Here is a 12,194-nt window from a genome sequence, read left to right as displayed (position 1 = left end):
CTCCCTCCAAAAAAAAAAGAACAAAAAGAAGAGAGACTACTTCTCCATGTGACTAGATGAAAGTTGGGTCACCCCCCCCCCCAAAAAAAAAAACAGAAGAGTTATTGTAATTTTAAATGCATCAGGGAGAAAATAAACGAAATGAGGAAGACAACGGACGTGACGGCAGGGGCCGCACCAAAAAGCTTGTGGATGAGAGTCAGCGCGAGTGGTAGGACTTAAGCCTGGTAACGTGAACAATGTCAGAGGAACGCGGTCTACGGGAGTGGTGCGAAGTTTTGGCTGAAATTACTTCGTAGTTGACAGGACTTAGAGGATACAAAACTAAGTAGGGTCCAAAGTATCGGCGCAATAATTTTTCTGAGCGGCCTCGTTGAAGTATAGGGGTCCAAACCAATACGAGATCTCCCGGGTTATATGTGACTTCTCGATGGCGTATGTTGTGTCGACGAGCATCATAATCATCATATAAACTTTATTGTGCAGACTGGGGAGTTTGGGGCGCGCAGGATCCCGGGCCCCCGCACGAACCCACTGCACTCAAGCATTTATGTTGCTTCGGTCCATAACGCTGGCAACCCGATCAGTAGCCATGATCTGCGCGACCGAGTCTCCAGAGCCCAGCAGGGTCTCCCAGTCCTCCCAGGTCTTCAGGAAGGAGGTGGAGAGCAGAAGCGCGAGGTTCGGAACAGAGATTACAGGCTGATGTGAGGAAAAGCGGGTGATCTTGAGAAAGAGTGAAAGTAGATGGGAGAGTACGTGTTTGTAATTGGCGCCAAAGGGCTACTTGTCGATTGCTAAGGGATTTGTGCGGTGGGGGTACAACTGACGCGCCGCCTTGGAGGCATTCGTCAGCTCGTTGAAAGTGTGCGCGTGCTCCTTCGTGAATCCCGGATTGGAGGCCGCAAGGGCCCGGTTTAAAGAACCTCGGGCCAAGAGGTTGGCGGCCTCGTTTCCAGGATTCCCGCAGTGCGCGGGCACCCAAATCAGCTCCACATGATGGGGCGGGGGTGCAATGGGCGAGTCCAGCATGCAAAAAGCAGGCACATGGACTCGGCCTCGTGCGAAATGTAGGATTGCAGTTTTGGAGTCTGATAAAACACACCGTGGTTCTGTGTTGATGATGGCTAGGGCAATGGCGGCTTCCTCTGCAACTTCGGGAGAGATGCCTGGGGGGAGTGTGTGCGTTCCGATCGCAAAGAGAGTGTAATCCACCACGGCAGCGACCGCGTCATCACCCTTGCAGGCTGCGTCTACCCATACGGCGTCCGCTTCCGAGCCGTAATAACGGTGGAGTGCTGTAGCTAGAGCTCTGCGACGCTTATCGTGGCGGTGGGGGTGCATGTCACGGGGGAGTGGCTTAATGAGCAGTTCGCGGTGTAAGGGTTTTGATATGGGGCGTAATGTCGGATCGTTGGCTGGTATCCGGATTCCAAGGGAGTGCAGTATGTACCGGCCAGTGTTGGTTTGTGTGAGACGAAGGTATTGTGCTTGGCGGTGCGCGTCTACAAGTTCCCCGATTGTGTTGTGGAGGCCTAACTGTAAGAGTCGGTCGGTAGGTGTATTTATGGGAAGGTGGAGGGCGACTTTGTATGCCCGGCGAATAAGAGCGTCCATGGCGTCAGTTTCACGGCAAGAGAGCTTGAGATAGGGGGTGGAGTAGAGTACACGGCTGAGTACAAAGGCGTGAACAAGTCGGCATAGATCACGCTCCCGCATGCCTCTGTGGTGGCCCGAGACACGGCGGATAAGGTGCGAGATCGCCCCTACCACCTGCTTGAGTCTCCGGAGTGTAGTCGTGTGCTTCACATCACTCTGGATATGCATACCAAGTATCCTGAGGGTTTCGACCTCTGGTATCAGTCTATCGTCCAGCTCGATGACGATGGGGGAGCAGGACAAGTTGCGGTTCTTAGGACGAATGCACAGCAGCTCGGACTTCTCTGGGGAACAAGAAAGTCCTACGCTAACTGCATAGTATTGTGTCAGATTGGTTGCGGCTTGGATGGTGCCCTGTATGGCGCCATCACTGCCATGGGTAGTCCATAACGTGATGTCGTCAGCGTAGAGAGTATGTTTCAGGTGAGGAACGGTTGCCAATTGTCGTGCTATAGGGGGATGAAAGTGATATTAAATAAGAAAGGTGAGAGGACGGAGCCTTGTGGGGTGCCTACGCTTTTTAGAGAGTATGTGGGGTAGGTGAGCGGGCCGAAGTGAAGCTCAGCCGTGCGTGCTGATGCCTCAATGTAGGTGTACGTACGTGCGCCCACATTCAGTGGGGAGAGTTCAGTCATGATCGCGTGACGTTCGACGCGAACAAAGGCTTTGGATAAATCTAAATCCAGGACTGCCTTGGTGTGGTTTGGAATGAGCGAATCGAAGATGTAGTGGGTGATTTGCAACATGGAGTCTTGTGTGGACAAATGGGGGCGGAATCCCACCATGCTGTGAGGGTATAAGTCATGGTCTGTCATGTGCTGTGCGAGCCTCGCTGACATCACATGCTCGAAAAGCTTTCCGAGACACGAAGTTAACGAGATTGGGCGAAGGTTTTGGAGTGTAAGTGGTTCGTTGGGCTTCGGAATGAAGATTACCTTTGCGTGTCGCCAGGACTGGGGAAGGGTGCCCTCTTTCCAGCACTGGTTGAAGCACTCCGTGATGCGAGTAATCGATTGATTGTCCAGATTGCGAAGCATTGTGTTGGTGACCTGGTCGGGGCCGGGCGCGGAATTGGTGCGGAGAGTCATGAGGGCTGCTCTGACCTCCACCTTTGGTTGGTCGGTGTCGAGTTTGGGTTCCGGCTGTCCTGTGTATGATGGAAGAGGAGATGGTATGCCAGGTGAGGCTTATGTGTCGCGGAGTGTACCGAAGAGAGCGTCGGGGTTGTCAATGTGTGTGTGTATGAGCCGGGTGACGTGGTGCTGGGTGGTGTTTTTTGTTTTCGATGGATCGATGAGGTGTCGGAGGAGGTGCTACGCCCGTTTGGTGGTCAGTTTGCCGGCGATGCCGCCGCATACTTGCCCCCAGTTTGAGCAGCAGAGCTCCTCCGAATGTAGTAGAATTTGGGATTGTTAAGCGGCAAAGCATTTTTTTGTGTGTGTTTTCTGTTGTGTTTACCCTGTTTCCACCTTTCTAGGAGGCTGTGGTAGGCCTCCCAGAGGTGGGCGAGTCGGGTGTCTAGTGTTGGGGTGTCCGTGGTGGTTTCAATCTGCTGCGTATGGTGTGGGATGTCAGTCTGAAGAGAGTCTACCCAGTCGGTGACGTCGGCGATGGGGTTGTCAGGGAGGGCAGTCCGCGCGGTGCGGAGAGCGTCCCAGTTAATGAGTTTGTGTTATGTAGGTGTGGCGGGGTGGTTTGAATGGGACAGTGACTTATATCATATAATGATCACTGCCCAGTGTGTGTTGTGTTCTCGTCCAGGTCAAATCACGGAGGGAGCGGCTGATCACGAGATCCGCACTAGTGTCCATGCTGACACGGTTGCCGATTCGCGTAGGCGTCTGAAAGTTGGTGTGGACGGAAAGTTGGAGGTTCTGCATGAGCAGCCAGAGCCTGCGACCTCTGTGTGCTGTTGTTTTGTATCCCCAGTCAGTGTGCTGACTGATGAAATCCCCACCGATTAGTACGGGGTGCTTCCCTGCTAGGTGGTACAGCTCTCCGAGGAGGGAGTCCAACGAGGCCATCGGTTGGGATGGGGGATGGTAGATATTGGCAATAAAGATGGATGGGAGTGTATGTGTACGATGGATAATTTCGGTGATCACACAGGGCGTCTCTGACGTGATGTAATGTGCCTTGTGTGTTAGAGCGCGGTGCACAAGTGTGGACGCCCTGGGTCTGTTTGTGGTGTCAGAGTGTGTGAAGTTGTAACTGGCGAGTGTGGCCTGATTGGAGGTATCTTGGAGAAGAAGGACTTGGGGCGTTGGGGGAAGTGTAGGAAGTAGAAGCTGCAGGGGCGCGCGCTAGCCCAGAAAGCCGCGGCGGCTCCAGGATGTGAAGCGAGTTATTGTTGCCCCCTCCCAACATATTGGAGCGTAGAGGGATGGCTAAGAGGGGCATAGGGATGTGGGGTTCCATGGCAGTTGTGCTGTGGGGAGAAGGGGGGCAGAGAGCAGGGGGAGCTGCGTGAGGAGTGCTTCGAGGAGGTCCATCATTTTCTGGAGTATGGATTCCATGCAGCGTTCCATGTGCGCCTCCACTTTCGCAGTGAGATCAGTGATGAGAGCATTGAATTTGCTTTCGAGGCGAACCTCAACCTCTGAGTTTTTCCGTCGAATCGGTCGGAGAAGCCTTTCAGTTTGGTGTCGACATCGATCGGCCCGGAGGTGAGGGGTGGGTGAATGATACGTAGATTTTTTAAGGGGGGAGTGATTGAGAGAGCGGTGTTGGTTTGTGATAGAGTAGGAGGTGAAATTGAATGAGAAGGAGTAGGAGAGCGAAGTGAGCTCTGAGTGAGGACTGTGAGGCGTCTTACCTCCTGCCGCAGGGCCCGTAGCTCCCCTTCGTTGTGGTCCGGAGTTTTCTGGGCGGGGGCAGGCGGCGATCTCCTTGCATGGTCGGCCCAGGTGAGGTCCTGCTGGGGCTTGTGGCTACGATCACGTGAAATGGAACGCGCCGTTCTTGCACTGCGCGATGACTTTCGCGGGGCTGGCTTCTGCTCCCGGGTTCTTGACTGGCGTCCGGGGGTTGGCTGGGTAGTGCGTGGTGGTGGGCGGGCGTACCGGTACTTACATTGAACATTCCCAGTATGATGCCCGTGCCCACAGACGATGCACTTGGGTGTTCAGGTTGGGGGTTCCGTTGGCGTGTTCTAGTCACTGCAATTGTGGCAACATCCGCTAGTTGGGGCGGGACAGACATCCTCGCGTGGTCCGATACGGCGGCAGTTGTAGCAAGCCTCCATTTTGGGTCGATGAGGAAAGCAAGTGCGAATACCCTCCCAGAAGCGGACAGCTTTGGGCAGGGGGCCGGTGGCGAAAGTGATAATAATCGATCGCTTTTTCCCGAAGGGCCGAGCGTCAATAGTAGGTAGTCGAGGATTGAAAGGTACAAGTCCTTTCAGGATTTCACCGTGCGACTCACCACTGTGGGCCATGACGCCCCTCACAGCATCATCGGGCGGAGCGAGGCATGCGGTGACATCAGTTGAGCTCGTGCCGATACGCAAGAAAACCATGGCCAGGCGGCTGCGCCTCCTGACAGCGCCCCCAATGTGGAGACGTCAAGCAACGCGGTCTCCGCTTTGTTTACATTGTTTCTTCCGCGCTTCACTCCTCGTGCTCACGGCGCTCCGTTTTCGACGGCGGCAGATCGCCTGCTTGCGCAACAGCGATGCAAAGATTGCAGTGCGGTTTCGATAAGGTTGCCGACGCCGACAGCTTTTTTGGTGGCGGCAACCTCACGAAAGGGTAGCGCCTGCTTCCGCACGCGTACGGCGTTGAACAAATTGTGGGCGGTGATGTGACAGTGAAAGCCAAGTGCGTGTCACAGGTGTCCGACAAGATCGTATACCACGTCGAGTTTGAGGTACGCACCAAGTTCAGAAATCTAGCCACATTTATTTCAATTACAACATAAGTCACTCTGGCAGCAGGAACTTCTGTTGTCGTACTACTCGATGACTGCAGATCCATTGGGCTGCTTGTTGACGGTTCCGTCACTTCAGAAAGGCATGTTCTGCAGTCTGTTTCACATGTGTCTTGCTGCTGCTCAAGAGCTGTGTCGCTGCAGTACGAAAGCACTTGTACCGGTGGTGCTGACTGCTGACAAGACTGCTGTGATTGCCATTGGACGCCGCTCCCATTTGTACCGCACAGAATTGAGAAAGAATGTTTGCCTATTTGTTGTGGGAATTAAATTGCTCCCAATAATATGTTTGCAAAGGTAACGTTCCTGTGATTGTGTGCATATAATATTCTACAATAGGGCTACCAATACAAGTTAGGATACTTGCACACTGCCAGTCATGCCTTTTCGCCCTCTCTCGATATGGTGCTTTCTTGCTGTATACAGGTGGGAAGATGGTAGGGATGTATGATGGATGATGACTTAAGTCGTTCTTGCAGTTGCCAACGAAACGTGTGCTGCAAGGTCGTGTGCTTTTCAATGGCTCCGAAGGAGTGTCATTAGCTCTGCAAGCACAGAAAGAACACATGCACCAATAAGCATGGCACTATACTAACGAGAAGGACCCTCTTCACATCTTCAGCAACGTGGCCTAGCTTATAGCTCCTTATACCCTCTCAGCGTTAGGTTCAGGCAAATCACAAATTATGTTTTTGCGAACTGTACACGCCTTTAATATAAGGTGATTCGGAGATGCCTGTAACTTGTACTGCCTATTTCTTGTCACATAACATCATTGCATGGCACGAAGAGAACTGCATTATTATACAGCTAACGCAGTAATCTGGAAAGTTGGGCGAGTTGGTGATTAATAATCATACCGTGTTGGTGAAGCGGCGCACTGACCAGTACAAAGCGAGTGTTACAAGCACAGCGTCATGTATGCTTATGTGCGTCCGCCTTGTCCTGGTCAGTGCGCTGCTTCACCAGAACACTATAGCAGTTTACTTCCAAGAGTACACAAAATTCTAGAGCACAACAGCCAAAACACACATCTGCTCAAAATTAATTTAAGTACTACATAGGCGCATATTGCCTTATATCATGCTGCAATAAATATTCAATGTATATCACGCCTTATGCAATGTGGATGATGGAGTCATTGCAACTAATTGCATTAGTCAGCAAGGTATCTTCTCACTTCTCATGAGAAATGGCTCGTACAGACTGCCCCGGGAAATGAACCGAGACCACGTCAACCAGGAATCAACTTGGGACCGGCAGCACGAGTGCAAGCATTAGCGATACATGCCTCACCAAAGCAAATCAAGTTCCCCGTCGAACGAGCAGCTAAAGTAAGCTCGCGCCGATGGCCTGCTACTACAGGAAACTAAGATTTTTGGCAGGAAAAGTGAATGTAAAGGGTGGTAATTCCCTTAAAGCATGGTTGGATATTCTGAACTTAGAAAGCATGGCCAAACAACAAACATAACGCGCACGTCTCGAGAGGCTGCTTTCCGATCTGCCGCTTACCGACGCACGCGACGACCGCGGCTTGCATTAAATACGGTCTGCTACCGCACAGAAGTAGCGCACGGCCCCTTTCGTTAGCTGCACAACCAGTAATTTAAGTTGCAGCATTTGGAAAAGGAATATAATTCTCTTGAGCTCGTTCATGTCGATCGCGAGGGAAGGCACAGAGCAATCAAATAAATTCGGGGTTTCTAAGTGCCAGAACCATGCCAAAACCACGAAATCATTACGAGGCACGCTGTGATGGGGAGCCTCATGAATAATTTTAACCTCCTGGGGTTCTTTACCGTGCACAAAAATCAAAGCACACAGTAACACGGGTGTTTTTGCATTTCGCTCCTATCGTGATGCGGCCGCCGTGGCTGGGAATCGAGCTCGCGTCGTCAAGCTTAGCGGCGCAACAGGCATGCATTTATCGCTAAAAAACGGCGGATGTCACCGCAATTCAACTACGCGACACGACTCACAAGCGGCCTTGCGCTAAAAACAGGCATATCGCTATTCGGCTTTCATCGAGCGGCCGTGATATCGCACGCGAATGCGAAAGTATGTGACTTGACTCGGCGCACTGCAGTTATCCATGCTTGTCGTCTGTCCTCGTACCACTTCCCCGAAAATCTGTAGAACTTCACGGGCGGCGTACGACCTTTCGTGTTTTCGAGGGTGCTGTGGCAATCAACAACACAGCACTATTGCGTGCCACCTTTCCTGGCTGATGAGGCCTCACTCGGCATCGCAATAACCACGTGCTCCCGCCGTACAGAACACGGGCGCGCGCTAGCGCAGCGACGACTGTCAGACACGCATCGTAGGGCGGTGATAAAGGGAATACCCCGTTTATTCCGATGATGTGCAATATATACAGAAGCACTAGTCACATGACTTTTGTGATAAGTGCGGGATGACAGCCAAAGAAGTGTGCTCGCGTTTTATCTGCAGGCTGACGTCACATCTTTCCCTTTTTGCAAGCTAAGTACATTCACAATAACTCAACAACACAGTTCATAGTTAATCATTAACTCCAAGTCGTTTCGGCGTCTTGATTATGCGACCGCAGCGGGTGGTTCTACGATGTCCGGTGGTTTCGCTGGCGTGACCATCCGACGGCTGCTGCACACCGGCATACTTCACTGGCGTTGTAGCCGGCGATTTGGCGGGCAGTTCGGGAACTTGTGGCTTCGGTGTTACGTCGATCTCTTCTTGATGGTGATCCCGTTGAACCGCCGATGGAACACTGTCATCGTCTCCCGTCTCTGGCAGTAGGAGGAGATGGCGTCTGTTCCGGCGAACGGCGCCTTTGTCGGTCCCCACCCAGTAGGACCGTGGTGTTTGGGACGGCCGCAGGGTAGTTCCGGGAGCCCCCTTGTCTTTCAGCCACACTCGATTTCCTGCAGAAAGTCTGGGCAAAGACCTGGCAGCATGACGCTTGTCAAAGTATCTTTTCTGCCTGTTTCTGTATTCCTCATCCATTTTCTGCCACGAAGAGCTAACGACACAGGGTTTTAGCAGAGATTGAACGCAAGGTATTCTTGAGCGCAATCGACGGCTCATCAAAAGTTGTGCTGGACTGTAACCTGTGGGACCCGGCGAGTTCCGGTAGTTCAGCAAAGAAATGTAGGGGTCCTCTGCTTTGTTCAAAAGTAGCTTAATCGTTCTTACCATGCGCTCAGCTGCGCCGTTGGCTTGCGGGAAGAGCGGGCTAGTTGTGACGTGCTTGAACCCGTACACGCTTGAAAAATGCTTGAAAGCAAACGAGACAAATTGTGGTCCGTTGTCGGATACCACGGTGTTTGGGATGCCGTGCCTGGCGAAGATGCTCTTCAGATGGTTGATAACCGCTTCTGATGACGTATCGCCTTTCAGCAAGGCCAGCTCTGGATATCTGGAATGATAATCCACAACAACAAGATACACGGCGTGTTTTATTTCAAATAAGTCCACGCCGACTTTTTGCCATGGTAGCTCTGTCGTTTCCGAGGGAATCATTGGTTCCGCGAACTGAACGCGTTCACTCGCGCACACATGGCAATCAGCTACAGCTTTTGCTATCTCTTTGCTGAGCCCCGGCCACCAAACAGATTCCTTTGCTTTTGCTCTGCAGCGAACGATACCTTGGTGCCCTTCGTGTAGTCGTTCGATCATTTCCTTCCGCAGACTTCGCGGAACAATAATGCGAGCATCTTTCAGCAACAGGTTCTTGCAAACTGAAATGTTAGCACGGACGGGCCAAAATTGCCTCAAAACGTCTGGGAGCCTTTCTTTTCTTGGCCACCCGTGGTGGCAGGCTTTCATCAATGACAAGCATTCCTGGTCTTTTTGTTGCTCAGCTCGTATGAGATTAAGCATGCTTTCTGTAGCCGGTAGGCCCTGAACTATTCCATCGACGAAAGCAGATACGTCTGAGTCTGTCAAGGCGCCTAGAGTTTGGTTAGTAGCGTTCGCTCGTACTCTTGATAAGGTGTCGGCTGTCGCAATGCTTTTGCCGGGAACGTGCGTTAGTGTGAAGCAGTACCTCATCAAACGCATTCTGAATCTTTGGATGCGAGGCGGCATAGCGTCCAGAGGATCACGACCGAGCAACGGAAGTAGAGGCTTGTGATCTGTTTCGAACAAAAATTTCATACCTCTTAAAAATTCGTCGAAACGTTCAGCTGCCCACGTCAGAGCTAACGCCTCCTTCTCTATTTGAGAATATTTTTGTTCCGTCTTTGTCAGCGATCTCGAGGCATAAGCAACCGGTCGTCGTTCCCCGGATGGTTGGATCTGAAATAATACAGCACCAAGACCATACGATGAAGCATCAGCCGAGACTATTGTCTCGTAGAGAGGGTGGTACATGGCGAGGCACCTGTCCGAGCTGATGGTTTCCTTGATTTTGCAAAACGCTTGTTCCTGTAGCGGTCCCCACGACCACTCATTGTCCTTGCACAGAAGGCTGCGTAGAGGCGCGCTCATAGACGCTGCATCTGGAAGAAACCTAGCAAGATGGTTCATCATTCCCAGAAGAGAGCGAACTTCCGTTACGTTCTGCGGCCTCGGAAATTCTGTGATGGCCCGCACTTTTTCAGGATGCGGCCGCACGCCACCAGCGCCAAAGATCATGCCAAGGAAGGATACTTCTTGCACTGAAAAACAGCATTTTTCTTTGTTCAGCGTCACTCCTTCCCGCTGTAGTCTTCCGAGCACCTTGTGTAAGCGAGAGTCGTGCTCCGACTTATTTGCGCCGAACACAAGAATATCGTCCATGTAGTTCAAAACACCGTCTAATCCTTCCAAGACTTGCGTGAACTTCCTCTGAAAAACTTCTGGTGCCGAGGTTATACCAAACGGTAGTCTGCGATAGCAGTACCTGCCGTATGGTGTTATGAAAGTGGTGAGTGTTTGGCAGGACTCCGCAAGTTGGATTTGGTAAAATCCTGAGCTTGCGTCTAGTTTCGAGAACACAGAGGCTTCCTGAAAGCTTCCCATGATCTGCTCTACGGTTGGCAATTGGAGGCGCTCTCTTCTTACGAAGTTATTTAGTTGAGTGAGGTCGACGCAAATCCTGACTGAGCCGGATGGCTTCAAAACCGGCACAATTGGCGCACACCATTCCGTCGGATCCTCGACCTTCCTAATCATGCCTTCCCGCTCAAGCCTGTCAAGTTCCTCCTTAACCGCTTCCTTCATCGGGATAGGAATCCTGCGCGGGGTTGACACAGCGTAGGGGATTGCATTTTCTGTCAACCGTATCCTGTGCTCTCCTGCTATAGATCCGATTCCTTGAAATAGCCCTGGGTACTGTCTCGCGACCTCCTCGGACGTTTCCAGTTCGTCTAAAAATCGAACTACCCCAAGGGCATTTATTGCAGGTAGCCCTAGTAAAGGCATGTGCAAGTTTTTTACGACATACACTGTCTGCTCACAGCGATTGTCCTTCCATGCGATTTCGACTTGAAACTTTCCGCACGTGTCAATGCTTGCGTCACTTGGTCCCCTTAGATTTCCTGCTTTCTCAAGATAGCTTGGCATTCCTGGGAAATTTTCCCCCACGACCGTGACTTCTGCTCCAGTATCGACTTTCATTTTTACTTCATGGCCGTTTATCTGTACCGTCACGAAGTGCGCAGACAACTTGCTTTGTCGCGGTGTAACTGTGCCGAGGAATTGGCGCTCGTTATCTGGGCAGCCCGGTGCCGTTACCCCGTCAAGTTTTCTTTCTCTGTTTTTAATTCGACAAGCCTTTTCGAAATGCCCTAGCTTCTGGCAGTAAAAGCATTTTTGCTGCTTCGCTGGGCAACTAGTTCGCGGGTGCATCGAACCTGCGCAATAAGTGCAGCTTTTTACAGAAGCGGTCTTCTTGCGACGCGCAAGTGTAGCATTCCATTCTCTCTTCTGTTCTGTTTTCTTGTTCTTTACCGCTGCAACATATGTTTCGGCGCTCGTACCTTCCCGCTGTTTCAAGTCTGCTTGCTGCTGCTTTATCGTTTCGCTTGTTCGGGCCCTTGCTAGTGCGGTGGCCAATGTTAGCTTAGGGTCCATTTGAAGCTCTTCCGACAGCGCTTCGTCTAGAAGGCCAACTACAAAGCGATCCCTTATTAAACGGTCCTTCATGTTATCGAAGTCGCATCGCTCTGCTAACTTGTGGAGGTCGGTTGCAAATTCGTCTACAGTTTCCCCTGGCTGTTGACGACGTCTGTTAAAACGGGCGCTCTCATACACTGTGTTCTTCGTGTGAACGAAATAGGCTTCAAACTTTGCCTTTACGACCTTGAAAGTCTTCAGGTCTTCGTCTTTTACCGCTAACGAGCGAAGAATCTCTCTTGCCTTCCGGCCCATTGTGTAAAGAAGGGTTCTTACTTGAATTTCTTCCGTTTTCTCGCTGAGACCGGATGCGAAGCTGTAGTCTTCGATTTCCTCAATCCAAGAGGGCCAGTCTGCTGCGTTGTGGAAATCAAATGGCTGCGGAGGCTTTATCCCAGCCATTGTTGCTCGTTGCTGGACGCTCGTTGCTGCCGTGCCTTCCGTGAGGACTTGCATCACTTGCAAGCTACTGCTCCGCTCTGTCGGACTGCATACGCCCCTGACGGTCTATTTCGGGAGCGGCCGATCCTACT

At 51.7% G+C, this 12,194-nt stretch overlaps 1 protein-coding gene across 1 annotated transcript; it reads right to left on the bottom strand.

The window, feature by feature from the left end:
* Window positions 1–540: 540 nt before the first annotated feature.
* LOC140213360 (uncharacterized) lies at window positions 541–12,194 on the bottom strand. The gene is made up of 6 exons (XM_072284610.1): window positions 10,991–12,194; window positions 8,758–8,980; window positions 4,475–4,690; window positions 3,118–3,211; window positions 2,595–2,806; window positions 541–702 (listed from the first exon to the last, which is right to left on the bottom strand). Exons 1-6 carry the CDS (start codon window positions 12,115–12,117, stop codon window positions 541–543), a joined length of 2,034 nt encoding a protein of 677 aa, XP_072140711.1. The 5' UTR covers window positions 12,118–12,194.

This window comes from Dermacentor andersoni, chromosome 9 (genome assembly GCF_023375885.2).
Source record: "Dermacentor andersoni chromosome 9, qqDerAnde1_hic_scaffold, whole genome shotgun sequence".
In the NCBI taxonomy this organism is placed as follows: Eukaryota; Metazoa; Arthropoda; class Arachnida; order Ixodida; family Ixodidae; genus Dermacentor; species Dermacentor andersoni.
The sequence above is the reverse complement of the archived record's forward strand: the minus strand, read 5'-3'. Positions and strand labels throughout refer to the sequence as shown.